The sequence below is a fragment of the Aulonocara stuartgranti genome (assembly GCF_965226115.1).
Source record: "Aulonocara stuartgranti genome assembly, chromosome: 18".
NCBI lineage: Eukaryota > Metazoa > Chordata > Actinopteri > Cichliformes > Cichlidae > Aulonocara > Aulonocara stuartgranti.
The window spans coordinates 10,755,455-10,777,635 of record NC_138954.1 but is presented as its reverse complement, the minus strand read 5'-3'; the positions used below and the strand labels follow the sequence as shown (position 1 = coordinate 10,777,635).

Below are 22,181 nucleotides of genomic sequence, written 5' to 3'. Positions count from 1 at the left end.
AAGTATGTGAAACACTATACAATCACTAGAGTCCTTTATTTCAAGACAGTTTTCAGCTGTCCACGTCTCCTGTTTAAATGTTCAGAAACTGTCAGCAAATTTGTATTTATGTTGACTTTGTGTCTTCAAAATGAGGGAAATGAAATGAAAGTGGTCAAATGCAACTATTTTACATCCAAAAACAATACAATTTAGCTCAGTATTTCAGAAGGATGTGTGTGAAAATAGAGAATTGCGTGGATAAACAGAGAGTCAATTACCTTTTCTAAAATGTAATTACATAGAAATCCCACACAGTAAAAAAATATTCACGAGGAAATCCATCTAAATCCTCATATCTTTTGATTTCACTGGAGATTCCCCACTGCCAGTTTATAGCACCATTTGCCAAGAAGACAAGACAAAGGGAAATAAGATTAAAGTCCAGATTGCTTCAATATGTGAAATCCAAACTGTGAACAAGTTCAATATTTACACGAAGGCACTTTGCAGGCACTTTAAAGGTGGCTCAGCTTAAGTGGGCTTTTTACCATATTTCTGTGGTAGCTGTGGATAGTCTCTTCAGGAATGGTAACTCCAATATGGATTTTGTTCATATTTTAATGTTGTCAATAAACTTCCTGGTGACTGAAATCCAGCTGCTAAGAAGGAAGAAACATAAAAAAGTTTTCTCTTCCTTTTTCTAGGATTTATAATTAAACAAAGTTTACAATCGGATTCAAAAAAGTAATGTTCTCAGCTTCCCTCGAAACAGCTGTAAGTTTTACTGTATGTGACAACAGAAGCAATTGGACAACTACTGATGTTGGACAAGTTGGGTCCAAAATACAGCGTAGTCTGGCTCGCCAGCTAACACATTATTTTTAGGAATAATTTATGTTAAAGTATTTAAAGTGAAGCCTAGGTGTCTGCAGTAGAAAAGCAGTTTAACTGACAGAATGTGAAATTTACATCCACATCTGTAACAAACTGGCAAACTTCCAAGGGGGACCCTGCTTCTCACCCTGTGAATGCTACAGTCCCGCAACCTTAAATTGAAAACATGAATTAGCTGGATAAACAGAATGAATCTGGTAATCCAATTTTAAGGCAAAATTTTCATTTTCATGCCAAGATTATTTACAAAGGGCTTAATGTAAGGATCTAGTGACTCCGTGTCTAATATTAGAGCTCCACTTGAACTCATGGGTCTGAGTATCTTGACCTCAATCTTGCTCTCACTGATTTTTAAAGATATTATGGTCATCCAGGTTTTGATGTTGCTGTAACATTCTAATAACAAGCTGCCATTGTTTCCTGTCAAACCCACAGCTAGATCTGGGAATAATCAGCACAGAAGTGGAAGGAGATGCTATATCTTTTCATAATTGATGTTAGAGGGAGTGAATACAAAAGAAAATGGCCCCAGAACAGAACCTTGCGGAACTCCACGTAGGAGCGGTCCAGAGGGAGCTGTTGAGCCTCCAAAACTGTCCCTAAAACTTCTCTCTGACAAGTACGATCTAAATTACTCTGAAACTGTTGATGGCTGGCAAACTGCTGTAAGATCTAAAAGCATTAAAATAACTGAGTCTCCAGAGTCACCAGGTAATAAAAGATCCTTAAAAAACCTTAAAAGAGCAGATTCTGTGCTGTGAAGTGGTTTAAAGCCAGACTGGAACACCTTAAGAATCACATCTTCCTCTGAAAAATACTGAAGGAGGAAGGAGACGAGATGTTTGCTCTACAGTCTTATAAACAAAATAGTTGAGAATTTTTTCACAGTGTTGAGGAAACACCAAGAAATTTTCTTTTTCCACCTTTTGTCATTCTTGCCTGATAATCACGAGTAATATCATTTAACCATTTAACGTTTTGTACCAGGACATATAACTTTAAGCAGACAAAAAGTTAGAAGTTATAGGGCTAAAGACATTAACTCTTCAGTATTTAAAAACAGGGAGGACCTATCGGTCTCCATGGCAATATTATATGGGTCAGCTGCCATGAGCATCATCATCCATCCCTCCATTTTCTTAAGAGTTTTTAGATTTAGAATCAAGATGGGGCTCTGTGACAGCAGTGACGCGCAACACTTTGGACAGATTGGTGTCAATTACGGGAACATTGTATATGTCATTCTGTCAATGTGCACTTCTATCTTTTTTCAATCAAATATTTGGATAATAAATAAAACATCAGGGAACACATCATCCAGAAATGAAATTAAAGCAGAAAATGTAACCTAAATCATGTAGCAGGGAACCGCTCTGTAAACAGAGATGTGAAAGCATATTCCCAATCTGATTTCCCTCTTTGATGTTTGCCTTTATATCAGTCCAACCTTGGTTGGGACCCAACAGCAATTATGTAACTCATTTCTAGAGCCCATCTCCTACTTTTAACACTGCAAGTTAGCCTGAGCACCTATCACGTGAGCCGAAAATGGATCATGCAGCAAACAGACTGAATTCTTGACTGAATTATGGCCTAATGCACATATATTCTTTAATCACGTGCAAACAACTGCTGACATCTCACAGAATGAGACATCACTGAATTTCAGCATCATCCTGTAGCATAATATGTTTGTTAAGAGGTTCATATTCCCCAACCAGTCCTCTGCACTCCATTAGGTGTAATGTAAGTGTAAGTGGGAGCTGAGTGTGTTATTTAAAAGTTTCCAGTTGATCATAAAAAATCCACACTGTCCCCCAATACTTGGTTCTATTTATTATAGTATAAAAATTAACAGTATTAAACCCATTATTGTTGCCTTTATTTTCTGTTATACTGTTGAGTTTGATTTAGACTTCTGCTGGAAATCTATCAGAAGAAGGGAGAGCAGCTTTGTTTTTGATGGAGGACAGATTAAGAGGACTGCACCCAAGGCTCACTTTAACCTGAAAAAGAGTAGTGAACTGTTAAAACAAGCTACTCTGTGGTGTCAAAGAATAAAGAAGTGGTGCTGAAATGAACAGAACAGGTCCCTATAATAGCTTAAGGATGCTAATTATGCCACTGCAGAAATGCTTGTTGGTTTATTGTTATTGCCTGAAAAGAGAGCAGTCATTTGTGATTTTTGTTAGGTAGTGAGCCACTTAAAAGCCTGCTTCAGTGTGTTGTCACATGTCTTAAGAAAAGAACTGACTGATAACCATACAGTTAAAAGTCAGTTATGGTAAATGGCCTGTATTTATATAGCGCTTTTCTAGTCCCTAAGGACCCCAAAGCGCTTTACATATCCAGTCATCCACCCATTCACACACTGGTGATAGCAAGCTACATTGTAGCCACAGCCACCCTGGGGCGCACTGACAGAGGCGAGGCTGCCGGACACTGGCGCCACCAGGCCCTCTGACCACCACCAGTAGGCAACGGGTGAAGTGTCTTGCCCAAGGACACAACGACCGAGACTGTCCAAGCTGGGGCTCGAACCGGCAACCTTCCGATTACAAGGCGATTACTCCGATTACTCTTGAGCCACGATCGCCCCTTACACAAACATGTCTTCTAAAATGCAACAATGACACAATATATGTACATTTTTATATTATATGTGTATATATATATATATATATATATATATATATATATATATATATATAATATGTGTATGTGTATATGTATATATATTATATGTATATATCCATCTATTGTGTTCACAGGGAGTGAACAGTGCTCTCTCGAGCCGACAGGGGGCTGTCTGTGATCGCGTCACTGCGTCAGAGGAAAGGGGCGGGGCCAACATGGCGGCTACAAATTTTGCATGTCTGCTGTTTTGTTTAGCATCTTTTTCACAGCAGTTTAGCGCCTCCAGGCTTCTCACCGAACCGTGTTATAAACCCATTAGAGACCACAGGCCGGACTTTGTCAGGTAGGTGAAGATTTCGACCTCCAGCAGTCACACAGGTACTCACGTGAGCTCAGAGAGGAGCTAAACTAGCTCAGAAATAGGAACTCTGGCAGCCTTCCTTATCCTAAAAGTTGGCTGCAGCGTCTCTTAATATGGTAATTACTCGTCTTAGTGTCCTTAGTGTAGTAATATAACGTTAACGTATTAATTAAATAAAAACGTATTAACATGAGTATCAAAGTGAGTTCCGGGATACTTTTCTGTACTTCAGTACTTTGGTGCAATCTCAAAAATATGTTTTCTCCCAATGACGTGTATTGTTTTACGTGTACAGTACTAGGGTTTTCCTTGAAACTAAGCTTATATATTTAGATATAGCAATATTATCACTAAAGCTACACTAAAAGGTATATGTTTAAAAAAAACCACTTTAGTCACTAAAGTAGAAATAGGAGTAGACTTCGGAAAAATTTCACAACTAACATAACATTTTAAATGTAGTTTTTTTGGGGGAAATTATTTAGTATTTTTTGTTCATTTGGTTGGATTTATCAGCACAACCTGCCTGACGAGGCGTCTGTGAATGTGTCGAGAGCTGGGATGTCTGAATGGCTGCTTCCACAAAGTGTTGTGGTTCCTATTATGGATTTATTCTTCTAACAAATACACTCCACATAATAAAGACTGCAACACTGAAACAAACACTCTGAACCCAGTCATAAAAAAGCTAATTAGAAAATATAAAACTATTTGTAGTTAAATGTAGTTAAATCATAAATCATAACAGGGGTGGCCTGTGTTCCAGTTTCTGTGTTTTTTTTATTACCAAATCACACAGAAATTAAAACTGGGCCACCAGTGTCTGGTTAACTCAACATACGCTCACAAGAAACCTCAAAAAGATGATCGAAGGATTCATCACTACAAATATGCAGAACAGCAGGTGAACAAAGGCTAAAGGTTTGAAGAGTTGTTACAGCAGAAAAAGGGAATACACACATGCAAAGAATAGTGACTATTACAAGACTGTGAAACAATCTTTACCTAATGAGGGAGATGGGAAAGTGTAACTAAGTCCTGTTTGGTCCTCACATGATCAGTCCGACACCTGTAATCTACACAGATTGCATGTGTTTAATTTTTAATTTAAAATACATACACAATTCGCATGTCACTGTCAAAAAATCTCAAGGTGGAGGAATGGAAAATGTTATGAGTTTCACTGTGAGTGACCAGAATGGGCAGGATTAGACATGAGTACAAGGCTGAGATGGTTTGAACGTGTGCAGAAGAGTTATGAATTGTTTAAAGGATGTTGAAAAGGGATCTTCCAGGCAGGTGGACAAGAAGACCGCAGAGAAGATTCATGAATGTAGTGAAGGAGGACATACAGAGGGTTGGTGCCACAGAGGAGGGTGTTACAGATAGGGTGAGACAGAGGCCGGTGATCTGCTGTGCTGACTCCTAAAGACAGCAGCAGAAGAAGAAGAATTGAAATCTTATGATTGGAAATGTTATGAGACATTTCTTACAATGTTGTTGCATCATTTAGAGATTTACTTTACTGCTGTAGCTGATAAATGTGGAGCTTTGTGTGTCGTTACATGGAAAAAATGGTAACTTAATTAACTTCACATAGTTATTAAAAAAACAGAAGCAAATTTTTAGGGAGTGTGCAAGCAAAAATGAATAGAACGTTTACTCTTTACCAATTTCTTGTTTTACTAGAGTATTATGTCAAGGTTTAATTTGAGACATAATAGGAGATGTACAATACTTCCTTTGCCAGTATAAACAGTTAAAATTGCACCTTAAAACTGCACTTTAGTACTTTTCACCACAGGCTTTATTATAATAAACAAAGTAGCAGTGAGATACCCATTTCCATTAAGTTCTCCATTAAACAGCAGGGCTTGATAAAAAAAAAAAAAACCACAACTTTGCAAACTGAGAAGTATCATTGAGAGTTCAAATACATTTCTTGATATGCAGAGGGAACAAACTAACATTTTTTTGGTCAAAAAAACATAAAATTCCATTAAATTAATACAAAGGGGCAGCACGGTGGCACGGTGGTTAGCACTGTTGCCGCACAGCAAGAAGGTCCTGAGTTCAATTCCTCCATCAGGCCGGGGTCTTTCTGTGTGGAGTTTGCATGTTCTCCCCGTGTTTGCGTGGGTTCTCTCCGGGTACTCCGGCTTCCTCCCACCGTCCAAAGACATGCAGCTTGTGGGGATAGGTTAATTGATTAATCTAAATTGTCACTAGGTGTGAATGTGCGAGTGAATGTCAGCGTGAATGGTTGTCTGTCCCTATGTGTTAGCCCTGCGACAGACTGGCGACCTGTCCAGGGTGTACCCCTCCTCTCGCCCTATGACAGCTGGGATAGGCTCCAGCGCCCCCCGCGACCCTGAAAAGGATAAGCGGAAGCGAATGGATGGATGGATGGATAATACAAAGCCACGTCTGATTATCTGTAATTGCACAAAATTTGACAACTGGTGCAAAATCATCTGAAGTGAGATAACATGCTTGCTGAACTTTGTGCTCAGCAGGGACGGATATCACCGCACAGACATGCAAATGTCCTGTCCGGCTATTAGCACCCACAGGAAATGTCAGTCAGTCACAGCAGTTACACTACCCACACACTCCCGAGAGGGGATGATATTAGTCAGACAAGTGAAAACATCTGTGCTCGCTTTAATAACAATAATTACAGCTGCTCATCACTCCCCTTTGTTTAGGACGCAGGCCCGGCCGCATGTAGAGGTGTTGAAGCTTCCTCCGTCATGGGACTGGAGGAACATCGATGGGAAGAATTATGTGAGCGTCACGAGGAACCAACACATCCCCCAGTACTGTGGCTCCTGCTGGGCCATGGGAGCCACCAGTGCGCTAGCTGGTAACCATGACAACAGCGGGATGGAGGAAAATGATAATAGCGATACGGCTAGAGGGCATATTGTCATGTGAAATGAAAATGACTAAATTTAGTGGTAAGTGGAGAAGCATCCACCGGCTCCTGCTAATGTGTGTCGTTCTTTTTGTCTAAGACCGCATCAACGTCAAGCGTGGAGGAGCGTGGCCATCGGCGTACCTCTCCGTGCAGAACGTGATAGACTGCGGGAGGGCAGGTTCCTGTTACGGAGGCGATCACCTGAGAGTCTACGCCTACGCGCACGAAAGTGGCATTCCTGATGAAACCTGCAACAACTACCAAGCCAAAAACCAAAGTAAAGAAATACTGAGTTATATTTTGTTTGTTTGTTTGTTTGTTTGTTTTTCATCAAAGGCCATATTTCCTTTTGATTAGCTCCAATCAGAATTGGATGATGTTACTTAAGATTACTGGCATTTAAAAGTAATCTATTATTGCATTAACTGCTGAGGTCTGATTGTAAATTACACTTTAGGTGAGGCTGCAGTTGTCTCTCTGTGTTACGCTGTGATAGACTGGCAATCTAACCTGGTCATAACCCACCTTTCACTCAATGTCAGCTAGATCTGATCAACTTATTAAATTCAGGGTTGTGGGGGTGGGGCTAGAGCACAGGTGTCGAACTCCAGGCCTCAAGGGCCGGTTTCCTGCAGGTTTTAGATGTGTTCTTGATCCAACATAACTGATTTAAATGACTAAATGACCTCATCAACATGTCTTGAAGTTCTCCAGAAACCTGGTAATGAACTAATCATTTGATTCAGGTGTGTTGACCCAGGGTGATATCTAAAATCTGAGCGTAGGTTCCAGACCCATCTCAACAAAGCCTCATGATGTTGGTCTGTAGCCTACTGTATATTAGGAGTCCCCTGAATTTTTTGCATAGCTAGTTGACAGTGATAAAATGTTTTCCACCACATGACCGGGAACAAACGTGTTAAATTCCCCTTTGAGTGATGGCTTTGTCCAATTTACATGCTCTCTGTTGTCAGCAACACATTAGAGAGGAGCTTCCAAATTCATGATGCAGAAGCAGGTAAATAAATAAAAAAAGCTGTTGTTAAGCTATTGTAAAAACAAAAAGAAACCTACAGACTGAAGAAGTGCTGACAAAGGAGGGCGTTGACAGCATTCACAGAGGGATGAGTGGTGGCTAGACACAGGTGAAGGTGATGAGGGCAGAGCAGACAATCACAAAGGAACAGGAAGCAAAACTAAAACAAGACACATGCCAAAATAAACTTCAAAGTTAAGCTGAAAGTAACAAAAGACAATAACTATCTCTGAGAGGTAAAGAGTGATGCTAACGTGACTGCAGAGAAAGAGCAACAGGAGGCAGAGGCAGGAGGAAATGGAGAAAGTAGAAGCTCAACACTGCACTGCAAAACCAGCAGAAAACCTTTCTGAGCTCCAGCAACTGGCCTCATCACCATCGCTGGGCTAAAATTAGCTCGCAGGTGGCTCTACAAAATATGAAGCAGTTGATAAGAGACCCATCACACTGCCACAGAATAAAGCAAGTACTTGAGCAAAGTAAATTCTTTTCTCTGTGACCATGCCAGCTTACCTGACTGACACAAAATATCCCACGTGTTGATTTGTAAGTGTGACTTTGAAAGTTTACCCAGAATTCAGCTTTGGTAGCTTTCTCCAGAAACTGTGACTGTGACATATATCATGATATTGATGGTTTGGAGTTTGGATCGTTTGGATTGGGTGTAAAATTGAGTTGGTTGCAGTTTATAACAGAGCTTAAATATGAGGTGTCAGCCCTGAAATTGTCTTTATTCTTGACGTTATGAGGGTTCAAAAATACTGGGAAAAAAGAGGCAAATGGAAAAAGTGCAAAGCTTCGACCCACCTCTGTGTCCTTAAAGGGCCTGTTGAAATGATCTCACTCTCTCTTTGTTGTTCAAGCACAATGGTGCTGCACCTGTGCCTCTGAAGAAATGCTTGTCCTGACCCGCCTGCACGGCGCTCTGACATGAAGCCTCTTAAATAAACGGTTCAGAGGAAAAGGTTGACTGGCATGCTGGGCATTTATTCAGGAACACAGAGAATTAATGAAACCATTAAACTAGTACCATCCCCCCAAACTGCTGGTACATTTTGGACACTGCATAGATGTGTTACCCAGCACATAATTATGTAGCAGTATTCACAATTATGTCTTAATGCACAGCAGAACATCATCCCCATGTTTGAGGGTTTGGAAACCTCAGTGCCTATTTTTGTGCATTGTACACACAGGACATATTCTGTTTTACACTGAAACTATGATATCATATACAAATGTTTTTAAAACAGCTGCCCCATTGTGTTAAAAGCTCATCTTAAAATATTGAGCTACTTAGAGTATTGCTGCCATGGTATTGCGACCATTCTCTGTAATACTATAGTTAGACACGTATGTGATTCTGGTGGTAAGTCCTGCAGCTTGAGCAGCCACTGCATGGAGAGACATCTCAGAGGCGTTATGCTCACCAGCAGTACCGTAACTCTTAAAGAAATTCACATTAGCTCAAAGTCTAACGACTCCTTATGATAATACATTGACAGGCCAGTTCGCCGTGTTCTCAGTCAGTGGATGTAGTATACAGTTTCAGTGCACTATTTTTTTTTTAGTGGTGGTATTGTAATAGAGATTTTAAACAGCGCTGCGAAACAGCAAAAGCAAGATTACATCTCAACAAGTGATGTTAGTTTCAGTTTTCCATCATAAAGCGATGAGGATGAGTAAAGTTCCTGTGAAAAAGAAGCATAAACTCCTCTTTCTGGAACTGCTGCCACATGGCGGGGAGCAGACGGCACGATCAGGTGAACTCGGTCGGGAAGACAAGAAGTGACAAAGATGGAAAGCAATCAGTGATGAAGAAAGCGAGATGGGCTCTTCACTGTAATACGGACTGGGAGCCAATTCTTACTGCCAGCTTACTGTGCGTGGCCGATCTTACTGATGCTCTTGTAGCTGAACAGGAACAAAAATCTGTACAACCAGACTCCAAAATATGGAGAGAGAGAGAGAGTGGAGGCGATTAAAGCAGCAGATTATTGTAAGGAGATATTCTGCTTTCATATATGAATGCAACAGCTTGGTGTCCACAATTCTGGGCCTTTAGAGTAGCTATCTGTCTAGTTTTGAGATGCAATTCTAGTGAAGTCCTAGCATATTTTAAATCACTAGTTTTAACATGGTAAGTCTTGACATGTTCGCTGTTTTGAGGAAAAATGTAACTGACATAATTCTCAACTTAGTAAAATTAGAGATCAGCAGTCTGGCATCGAAGCCACGCCACATTCAGAGTCACTTAAATCACCTTTTTGTAATGGTCAGTTTGGCATTTAGCAGGTCGTTTTGACCATGTCTACACGCCTAAATGCATTGAGTTGCTGCTATGTGACCGGCTGATTAGACAGTAGCATTAACAAGCAGTTGAATCAGGAGCAAACTGAGCGCTCACTGAACTTTAAATCATCTTCTTCATTTGTTGTAGAGTGCGAGCTGTTTAACCAGTGCGGCACGTGCTCCTTCTTTGAGTCGTGCGCTGTTGTGAAGAACTACACCGCGTGGAAAGTCGGAGACTACGGAGAAGTTTCTGGAAGAGATGAGATGAAAGCTGAAATTTTCACCGGCGGACCCATCAGGTAGAGTAAGTCATCCTCAAAGTCATTTCTCACTTTTCATCCACCTACTTCTCCTGTATGAGGGAGGATACACTGCCTGAGATTTTCACAGAGAAGCTGTTCTCTTAGGGAAGTTTTTTTTTCAGTGAATGACTATTTAATGATTCTTAAAACCTTGGAGAAAGATAACAGCAACGAGTGTCATTCTTTTTTACACTCAGAGAAATCTTAAAGTCAAATTGAATGCCATTAAGTATTGAAAAAAAATCAGACCTGTATGTGTATATATACAGTATATTAAATTTCACCTTGAATCCACTTTGATAAACTCAGCTGAGCGTTTTGTGTCCCTTTAGAGTTTACATCTTACATCAGCTGTTAGTCTTTTAGTGGTTTGGCTCTGACAGCTTTACATTATCTTTAAATTAAATCATGCAGTATTAACAGGGTCTTTAAGAGTTTCCATTGTGCTGTTGTAATATCTGCAGATAAGAACTATTCAACGTTTTTTTTAAATAGTTGATACCTAAGAGCCTTAATAAAATTAAAACAAGATTTTGGGCATGTAGGTGTGTATCACTGTCACGTCCCTGCTCAGCTAAGGCAAAGAGTGTGAAGTTCAGTAAAGGTATTTATTAACCAGCAAAATGGTTACAGTAACAAGTTAATATGTAAATGGATTCATACAGGTCTTTTACCCATCTACCCATTCATGTAGACGTACAGGACTTAGTTTAGAGTCATCAAATAATCTAACATGGAAATCTAGCTAGGATGTCTTCTGGTTCAAGTGTCACAGCAGGACTGGGAGGAGATCTTGAGGCATAATTTGGAGAGATTATGTCTCCCCTGAATGAGTTGGAGCCTATGACTGGAGGTCTGAGTATCTCTGCTGACTGCTGCTAACAGCTAACGAACTGTGCTCCCCGTCCAAATAGTACCCTGTGTCTTAACAGAATAACTTAACTAACTGTGGGGGTGTGAGTGAGCAGCGGGGTAAGCGACGCCTGGCAAAGTTTCCAGGAACCAGAACAAGTGCCTCAGAACAAACAGTACTTGCTTAAGGCTGTTAAAATAATTTCAAATTAAAAGTACTGGCTTACAACTGTGATCCAAGAGGCAGACTGCTCATATTAAAAGCACTGAGTAGCATCTATACTGCATTTAAATAAGGTGACAGCAACAAGGTGCGTTTGCTAAATGGTCATCCAGACTGGGCGCCTGTCCATTAAGACAGCAGGGTGATTGGTACTTGAATCACAGGCGCAGTTGGATCTGCATATGATGAAAAGGCTCAAATGATTAAACTACAGGGGCTGGGAAAACTGTGAAAACATTGCAAGAGAATTTCAAGTTAATTAAAGGAGACTTATTATGCCTTTCTTTATTTTATGTCATGCATATACTGTTAAAATTATGAATGTGCTTTTTACTGTTGTGAGTGGTGATATGGATACAACCCAAAGGAACAGGACATGTTGGAACATTGGGGGAAAAAGTCAAACTGAAGCAAAAATTTTAAAAGCTAGAATATACAGATCAACAGTAGGATTACTTTAGGCCGCAATATCTAATCAGCCGCTCAATCCATTTAGGGACACTGACATGGTCAAGATGACCTGCTGAAGGCTGTGGTATTTAGAAACACTGAAGATGACTGTGTCCAGCAGGATAACAAGCCATGAAATCATCTCAAACTGGTTTCTTGAACATGACGTAACATTTGTATTCAAATGATCTCCACAGTCACCAGATCTCAATGCAAAAGAGCACATTTGGGATGTGATGGAAAGAGAGAGTCACATCATCAGAATCAGAATACTTTAATCCCAGAAGAGATTATGTAATGAATGTGGAGCCAACAAATCTGCAATAACAGTGTGATGCTATTACGTCAATATGAACCAAAATCACTGAGAAATGTTGTTGAATCTGTGCCTCAGAGAATTAAAGCAGTCCTGAAGGCAAAAGGGGATCCAAGCCAGCACTCGCAAAGTGTACCTAATTAAGTGACCATTAAGTGTCTATATATGCGCACAGAAATAACTGAACAATAGCACACAGGTGTGTGCAGCACGCAGGAGGAAACATTGTGCCTTATTCACACAGTGTGTGGATGCTAGTCATTAATATTTTAGGGCCTGAATTTGTTCGTACTCCGTGAGCAAATTTAAAAGTCCCTCTGACCAAGCAAATGAATAAATGATGAAGGCCTGGCTGTCTTATAAAATGTAACACATGTCTATAATTTGAATTGAATACTACAATTTTTTGGTCATTATTTAGTTATTTAAATAATTACTTATTATTATATACAGTTAAACACAGTAAACCCCAAAATACAGTCTAATTTCTTGGCACTGTCCCACATATTCCAGAGAATTCTGGAGAATATAGATGATATTCTCAACGTCCGTTATTTCGGACAGTCCTCGCATTTTTTTATAGTGTCATAACTCTGGTGGAAACATTTTGGAAAGCTGTGCCATTTCTAACTACTCAGACATTATTACTCAGGCTTTTTCCTGCTTTCTTGCTTTAGCGGTGCAGGATACGCTCTGACATCACCAACATTTTCTGCTTCACTTGGAAGTAAACATGTTTCTCTGTACAAACAAGTAGAAGCAAATCTTTCATATAATAACAATTAGGTGTAGCACTTTTCAAAACCAGCTTTACAAAGTGCTTTCCAGAAACCAGGGTTAGAAAACAAAGAAGGAAATTATAAATCAGTTAAACTAAGGCTCATGTGTAATGTCAGAATTAGATACAGTGTGATTTAAATTTTCGTGAATAACTTAAACTTAACTTACAAATCAGCAACTAAAAGTAGAAGAAGACGAGTTAAATTTTATATATGCAAATATACATTAATGTAAATATATGCAAATATAAATATATATATATATTTGAAAATGAATGCATGGTGTTAACAACAAAATACGTCAGTGTGCATGTTTTACTAATCCAGCTGTAATTTTGCATACACTCTTGATTTTTTGCAGAGGCTGAGAACGTTCCCAAACACATATTAGTAAATAAAGCCCAATTAACTGCAGGTGAAAGTAACCGGAGCAGAGTAGACCATCACAAAGGAGAGAAAAGGCATGAAGTAAAACTATACACCACGGAAAACTAGACTTCACAGGAAAACAGGCAATAATCGAAGGCAACGAACAACCAGACATGAATGATAGCCAATAAACACAAAGTCAGGGATACACAGAAAGCACAGCACATAAATAAAACTAGAGGAACACAGAATAAGAATAAAATAAGGGGAAGAACTGAAATACAGTAGTATCAGAAAAAAGTCGAAACAGGAACCCAAAAACTCACACACACACACACGAGTCAAAACTAGAAAAGCATTGAAATCCAGACAGGAGCTAAAATTCAAAAATCCAAGAGCTGAAGGTCAAGATGACAACAAATGAAATGAAATGAAAACAAAAATCCAAAACTCAAATGCCGCAAAAAGTGTTTATTTCAAACAGTGCATGACCTGGGGAGCTGCAACAAGGAAAAATATGGAGCTGAAAATAAGCATAATGTCTCACCTTTAATGTGTCAAAGGATGTAATAATATCTATGCAAGGAAAGGTCCATCGAGAAAAACTGTATTTATTAACATTTGACTGCAGATTCAAAGCAGAAGACTGCGAACAAAACTTTGCACTTAAAGTTCTCACAATGCATAATACACACTTAAGATGCAAGTACAAATTTTGAGCCCGCTTTAAAAGCCGACGCATAGCTAAAAATGACCGTAATTTGAGCCCACGTAACGGTTCCATCTAAGATTTAGCATTACATTTCAGTAATGAAAGAAAATGGCAACATAAAAGGCATGAATTCTTGTCTTTCAGCTGTGCATTGATGGCGACTGAAGGCCTGGAGCGATACTCCGGAGGGATTTTCTCCGAGTTTCACCCTCTCTCTCTGCCAAATCACATCGTGTCTGTGGCTGGGTGGGGCGTGGGCGAAGATGGGATCGAGTACTGGATCGTCAGGAACTCCTGGGGAGAGTTCTGGGTTGGTATTTCACGACAGCTTGTGCTTACTCCGAGCTTAATGAGCTCTGTAAACTAAATTCACAAGTTCTTATTAATTTTGTTTTGGCTGAGCTGAAGCAGAAAATGTTTGTTTGATTTTTTTAAGACTTTTTAATTTCTCAGACTTGCAGTCAGAGTAAATAATGCTGTTTTGTTTTCTTCCTTTTAGGGAGAACACGGCTGGGCGAGAATTGTCACCAGTGCATTTAAAGGAGGAAAAGGCAACTGGTTCAACCTGGGTATTGAGAAAAACTGTGCATATGGAGACCCTATTGTAACATAGGTGCTTAATTAAGGTGATCAATCTTACTGAAATAACTGTGGATAGTTTGGAAACTTTAGGGAACGCTTTCCTTCTGTGTACTAAAATCAACATGTGCAAACAACAATTTGCTGTTTAATGTGGGTTTATTTTTTGAAAGTGCTTCTTGGCTGAAAGCAGTAATGTCCTGAAGCTAGTTCAATCCAAGAAATTGTTTGGTAACATCTTCCTGTAAAAAAACCTCAATCACAACATGTTATTTATGCACTTTGGTTTCTGCATAAAATAAACAGTATTACAAAGTCGCAGTGCACTCAGCTCAGAATCTTAAACATGTACAGACACTACCGGCTCTCACTAAGTATACTTCTTAGTGTTTATTTAAGAGCAGGAAGAACGCATTTTGAGCTCTTATCTGTCATCAGCACTACCAGCTTAAAGAAAGTCTTCCATTTAGGATTTTCAGCCTTTACAGGTTGTCTGAGGATCAAGTTCAGACACGGTCGGTAGCAACAAGATATTTGTCGATGGTTTAGATACAGCTAAAAACATATAAAGGAATCACTTATTAACCCCTAAGCTTCCCTCTTAGAGAGACTTGAAAATCTCTTAAACATGTTTCCATTAAAAAAAATGACAAAGTGTATCATTAAACATTGGCACATTTTATTTAAGCTGTTTGATCAAAGATTCACAGATCTTTGCAAATAAATGGGCCAAAAATCTGAGTGGTAAAGTGGTCGACGCTGATTGCTTCGGACCTCCTCAAACATATTTAAATTGTGAGGGGATTGGAAGAAAGTTCAAAGTTAAAGATGGACTCTTTCTTATAGAACCAAATTTGTGGTCTACTTCTTAAAATGCCCAAATGGGCTGATAATAGCATAGGAAAACTCAACAAAATTGTAAAATGTCTTTGCTAGCAGTACCATCAGTCATTATCAAGTCGAGTCACTTTTATTTGTACAGCAAATTTTACAACAACAGAAGTTGAGCCAAAGTGCTTTCCAGGCAGGTGCTGTTGCGTTCCAGGTCCAGACGTTACACTGGTGCAGAACTGTACCCTGTCTGTGTGGTCAGAGTATGCAGATCTCGGATAAAGGCACTGATGCCGTTGACTTGCCTTCCCCAGACCTAAATCCAGTTGAGAACCTGATGTTAGGTATCTATACATCTGATGCAACCAAATAGCACCACAGACTGTCCAGAAGTTCACTGATCCAGGTTTGGGAGGAGATCCTTCAAAACAGCATCCACCTGCATCAGGAGCATGCCCAGATGTTAGCATACAGGATCATGGGGACTATACACACTACTGAGCTACATTATGACATGAGCAGGATCAGTGTGTGATTTAAATGTGTAGCTTTTGGTGTTACTTTAAGGAGCTCCCCTCCTTTCACTCTTGATAGGGCCACCAAGCTGCCCTAAACTGAGCCTGCTTCTGCTGGAGATCACTTCCTGTTGAAAGGAGGCTCTTCCTCCCCACTGATGACAATGTGCTTGCTAATAGTTGATCCATCTGACCACAGAACAGTTTTCCACCTTGTCTCAGTCCACTTTTTAAAAAAAGCTTTGATTCAGTGAACATGGCAGTATTCACATGTTCACATGTGGTTCTCATGATGGTTTCTCCAGATTCTCTGAATCATTTGTTGATATTATGCACTGTTAATGATAGATATTCAAAGTCTTTGCAAGTTTACGTTGAGGAACATTATTCTGCAACGGTAGATTTTTGCAGATTGGTGAACCTCTGCCCATCTTTACTTCTGAGAAACTCCGCCTCACTAAGATAACCTTTTTACACCCGATCATGTTACTGACCTGCTAGTTGCAAAATGTTCAGTCAGCTGCTTCTGTTTAGTACCACTTACTTTTCCAGCCTTTTGCTGTCCTGACCCAAACATTGATTCTGTCATCAGTTTCAAAATGATCCGACATTTTTCATGAAATTGTAAAATGACTGTGTTTAAACATTTGACATGTTTTCCATGTTCTATTATGAATAAAATGTGGGTTTAGGAGATTTGCATTCAGTTTTTATTAACATGTTACACAGTCTCCTTTCTGAGAGCTGGCATTGTCATATTGGAGAGTACTTACATTTGTGTGTGTGTGTGTGTGTGTGTGTGTGTGTGTGTGTGTGTGCGCGCGCGCGCGCACTGGTTGTTGGATTTTGTTACCATGCAATGCTATCAGTCTTTTAATCTAACTCAGCTCATTATTGTTCCTTTTATTCATTCGTTTTTCACATTTTAGAGAAAGCTTAATGTAAAACCTTTTCACTGTAGACATTTAAGTCGATATGTGGTACAGTTTGCATATCGTGACCTTTGAGCTTAACCGCATTCAGACCTTTTCAATTAAATAAATTGAATAGTTTTATCCTAGACAGATGACCTTCTCCCGAAGTCAGCTTGAAACATCTCAGGCTGCAAAAAGCTGGTGGGTTGTTTTTTTTACACTTTAGAAATATTATCATACATTTCTAAGGAAATTATTTATTCCCTCAAACAGCAAGCGAGGTGAGTCACTCACATTTAAATTCACTTTTAGTGAAGCTGAATTGGCAGGTCTGTGGAGAGGTTAGTTTACAATTACATTTTTTCCTCTGATACACCACCTAACATCTGCATAAATGGCTTCTAATTAGTGTCTGGAGCCTGACCAGCCAGACTAACATGAATCAAATCTGATTGGTCACAGTACTGTAACTGCATCCTGTTGAGCAATTGTGCCACTTTTTATTTTCCACATGAATGTGATTCACATGGAAATGGTCCTTGCTGCCTTCATTTGTTAAGCTAATGGAGGGTGTGTTTTAGTGCAGGTCTGTGAAGTAAACGGGGCCATTACCATTATTGTTCTCTGTTTTGGGGGGATTTAGGGGTTTTTAACAACTTGGATTACTACAAAAAGAACAACAGGATGTTTTCTAGGTCCTTTGCAGAGGCTTGAACTCAGCATCTTTAAATTCAGCAACTGCCAGACAAAAAGAAATGTAAATTAAATGCTAAATTAATTAATAGAGCCACTTAGTTAGGGTGTGAAAACAATGAATTTTTTGTCCTGGGAATGAAAAGCCTCTGTGTTGATACCAAAGCACAAATGTATTTAGAAGCACAGTATTTTGATTTCAGGGGTTTTGAACTTTTTAAACTTGTTTATTTTCCCAATAAATATAGCACCAGGCTGACACCCAGTATACAGGCTTAACAATAACAAGGATGGTAAAAACTCAGCCTGTTAGCACAGTTTTATAATGTTCTCTGGAAGTCTGGAGGAACGTGTCCAGTTTTTAAAAATAACCTGCTGATTTCATCTGTTACTAGTGAGCAGTCCAGAGAATATAAGTCAGGATAGCTCAACCTCTGCTGAATAGATTTGATGGTTTTGTTTTCTCTACAATATCTAATGGATCCACAGACAGCTTAAAAGATTGATGCAAGCACCTTCATGCCACCCACTGCTTAGTGAGACCGTGTTAAGAAGCCTCAAGCTGAGCATCTTGATGTTTTGAAAGTGGATGAGACTAGGGAGGAGTGAACTTTGTGAAGTTCATCTTTTACTATTTAACCCTTGTATGGTGTTCGGGTCTGTGAGACCCGTGTTCAGTTTTTTTCAAAAGAAAAATTAAACAATTAATTATTTTTTCACGTGTAAATGTGTTGTGTCTTTCCACTCACTCCACTTGATTATAACTGATTTATTTATAACATTTTATATAAAAGAAAAACGAGAAGCACATTAATTCATAAATGTGATCTAACAAAGGTAAAGGGAAAAAATTAACCATGTTTGCTGTTCATATGTCTTGTAATTGGGATGAAGTAAACATCTGTTGAGTAATTTAACATAAAATTGTTTGATAGTGTTAATTTGGAAAGCCAAAACTCTAGCGGGTCCACCAGACCCATGAACACTGGCTGAGTAACAAAAATACGAACACCACACAAGGGTTAAGTGACCTCAAACTAAAGACTGATGCTGTAAACTTACCTGTGAAGTGTTTACTGAGGTCACAGAGTGAGGCAGCTGAGAGCCCTTTCCCTATAAATTTCTATAAAACTGGACATTTTTCAGCTGATGCTGCACCCCTGTTAAAAAAAATGCAGGTTTCAAACCTGGAAACTACATCCATCTTTTATACTGTCTATGCATGAACCTCCTGAATCGTAGTAATTATAGTAAAGCACATATGCTCTTATGCAGTTATTTCTTATGCAGTTTTTTTTCTGTTTGGTAATTGCGGGTGCTCCTCTTCTAACGCTTCTTTTTCATCTCATCTCCAAACCAGTTTTCTTCCTAAGCCCGATTCTACTGGGGAGCTCTTCCTGTTGTAAGGGAGTTCTTCCTCCCCACTATCACCAAATGCTTGCTTGTGGGAGAGGAATCGTTTCGATACTCTCTCAAATACTGTATTGTAGGTACTTTGTCTTTGAGATGTTGTGAACTGGCAACATAAACCTGGCTCCCAGGAGAGGATATATCTAGAACCTGTTTATGTTCCCACACCCTCTTTTTTGTGGTAAATTTAGTTCCCCACGTATCACACAGACACACGTACTCACACACATTGCGCACACAAAGCACGGCATCTCCTCTGATGTTATGCTGACGCTGGTAGGTTGATAACCATGGAGGAGCCAGAAGGGGGAAAAGGAGGAGGTCCAATTATTTTTGAAGCATTTTCTCCAAAAGTCTGACAGCCAAGTTGTGAGACTCTGTTTTTTCTCTGACTATTTTTAATGCGGCAGTGCCCGAGGCGCTGGAGAGGACGCAAAGCTTTAAATTCTTTGCAGTTTTTACATCAAGAAAATGAATTTTGAAACTGCTGAGGTATTTGCCCATACTAGCTTTCTCTTTTTATCATCGTTTTACCAGCCTGTTGACAAAGTCACTTGATGGAAAAGACAGTTTGGCAGGTTGTTCTTTCAGCATCACATGACTTTTCTGTTGTTTTCGCTCTATGATCAACTAAATATTGGGGTAAATGATATGAAATGTATCAGATTTTGTTCTTACTCTGAAAATAAGGCTTTTTACTCTGTTTCACAGCTACACATGATATTTGAAACACCAGCCAGTGGTAGGTATGTGTGAATAGCAAGAAGAGTGAATTCAATACTTTCTCCTTGAGACTGAGATGAGTAAGACACAAGACTGATTTACCAGCCTCAGAATTTAAACAAAGCTGTGCAACTTGAGAGCGGTTTGAGACACTCTCCAGAAGCTGCACATCTGTAGGGAAGCAGAGTTTGGAGTCCCCACCCAGTTGGTGTCTAGAGACAAAAATACTCATTCACCATCACGCACCAATCACAAGTCTGAAAACTGAGAAGGACTTCCTCTGAGTCACACTATCATTACTCAGTTTGCCTTTGCTCCACTTCCTCACTGCTCCCTCACAAGTCAGATCTTGCGCTGAATCTATGCTGGAGGGTCAAGACGGGATGGGGGGAAGTGAAGGGTGTAAATCCTTTTCATTGTACGTGTGAGCAGTGGCACAGGGCTCCTCCAAACCAACTAGTTGAGCAGGTAACAGCAGTTCGGTGGCGTAACTGGAGCAGCTTTGTTGGAGCTTTTTCCTGTGTGAAATAAACTCCTCGCTGCTTCGAGTTTCAGGGTTGACCTGGAGCTGCACACATAAGCAGTCTCCTGCTGATTAGATTTCTGCACATAATCACTTAATCTCATTTGTCCCATAGTAGTTGGCTCATTTCCATTTATCTGTTTGTCAAGCTTTACTGATCACTGATCAGATTAGAATTTATCAACTCAATAGTTTTATTGTTTCCAGATGGAGGTCTCTGTTTTTTAAATTACTTTTTGTTCATATGTCTCTCTCTCTCTCTCTCTCTCTCTCTCTCTCTCTCTCTCATGAATACACATTAGTCAAGATCGCAGTTGGTAGGAGGAAGAAAACTGTAGGAAATTACTAGTATTTTCAAAATAAAAGGACAAGCCAGCGGTTTAAATTTTCTTTAAAATCAGCACAAACTCACAAAGAACAGCCGCACTGGATAGTTACAATGTGCATGTTAATGTTAATAGAAGCAGGCTGCAGTGTCGTAGGAGTAGAATAATTTTTTGATATTTGATACATTTCTCTGATGCCATCCTTGCCAAACAATTTGACTGCTAGACTTTCATTAACGCCTTATTAGTTTTATGCAGTTTGGCTACTTTAACTCCATCTCAGTATCAGCTCCCATCGCTGGCTGTGGCAGCTTGCCTTGGTGTAAATGCAAAATGTTGCTTTATCTTACCAAAAATACTTTCATGGAAGTTAATAATAAATTATAACAAAATGGAAAACCCCCAACTAAAGTCTTCAATCCAGAGTGTTTTCATATAAGAAAATCGCTTTTAATTAATAATCTGATTGATGCATTTGATCAGTTAACCTCAGTTAAGCCTCACATATTGTTAAAAATCATTGATGTCCTGTAATTTTGGGTGGTTTCATGTGAAATTTTGATATTTTTCTTACACAACTAATAAGCAGTGACAAGTTAAAAAACAAAAAACTAAAACATGACTGGAGCTACAAAAAAAAAGGAAAGAATTCCTGACTATCAGATTTAAAGTTTCAATCCCAATCATAAAAGTAGATGACTACAAATGATGTCTCTACTGAAACCAAACTAGTTGACCCCACAGGAGAGGAGGAACTGAAGGCAGGCACACCTTGGACAGGTCACCAAAGGATGGCAGGGCTGAAAATTATCAAAAATGTTGACCTACTTCATTATTATTAATGCATGAATGCTAACTTGTGTTATTAATAATGCATTTACCTTTGTGGATGTTGTGTGTGGTTGAAATGTTAATATCCGTACTTCTATTCTCCAAAAGTTGATTCTGTTCATCTGGACGTAGCGTTTTCAGTGGGAGTAACGTTTCGTCACTCATCCAAGTGACTTCTTCTGTCTCAGCTGACTGCAGGTTTCCTCAATCTTATAAACAGTACATTTGCATAATGACTGAAACCACCACAACTGAAGGAACAATGGTTCCTTCGTCATAATACAGGAACTGACCTCCCAGCCCATTGTTTTTTGTGGATTTTGTAAATCCCCCCGCCCAAAAAAAAAACAAAAAACAAAACAAAAAACTGCCAAATCTCAGTTTAACCCTTGACAGTCCTAATTTTTCTGTTTAAGCTTAGAAGCAAAGTCACCTCCTGTTTGTAAAATTCTCTTTCACTCCTTATGGCTTACATAATAGATTCGAAGTGAGAATTAGACTTTAAATTGGAATAACATTTGTATTCTCGTGTACTAAAATTGCTTTATTATTTTATTAATACAGTACTATTATATTATGTTATTAATATCAATGTTTAGTTACCTTTGCATGAATATTGTCCTTAATGGAGATACTTTTTATTTTCTTATTGAGTACATTTAAGAGTCTGTACTTTTTCATTTATACTTGAGTAAAGAAATTGCTTCAGTA

The 22,181-nt window shown here is 39.2% G+C and overlaps 1 protein-coding gene across 1 annotated transcript; it reads left to right on the top strand.

Annotated features, from left to right (window-relative positions):
* Window positions 1-3,692: 3,692 nt before the first annotated feature.
* LOC309693533 (cathepsin Z) lies at window positions 3,693-16,746 on the top strand. The gene is made up of 6 exons (XM_082512844.1): window positions 3,693-3,856; window positions 6,583-6,740; window positions 6,892-7,071; window positions 10,271-10,421; window positions 14,270-14,435; window positions 14,625-16,746. Exons 1-6 carry the CDS (start codon window positions 3,729-3,731, stop codon window positions 14,736-14,738), a joined length of 897 nt encoding a protein of 298 aa, XP_082368970.1. The 5' UTR covers window positions 3,693-3,728; the 3' UTR covers window positions 14,739-16,746.
* Window positions 16,747-22,181: the final 5,435 nt, after the last annotated feature.

What these genes read in the sequence shown, in the direction of transcription:
- LOC309693533 (XM_082512844.1), top strand. Translation starts at nt 3,729, where the DNA reads ATGGCGGCTACAAATTTTGCATGTCTGCTGTTTTGTTTAGCATCTTTT. An exon ending in AGCCACCAGTGCGCTAGCTG is followed by an intron (nt 6,741 to 6,891) that starts GTAACCATGACA and finishes TTTTTGTCTAAG; the next exon opens with ACCGCATCAACGTCAAGCGT. An exon ending in CTACCAAGCCAAAAACCAAA is followed by an intron (nt 7,072 to 10,270) that starts GTAAAGAAATAC and finishes CATTTGTTGTAG; the next exon opens with AGTGCGAGCTGTTTAACCAG.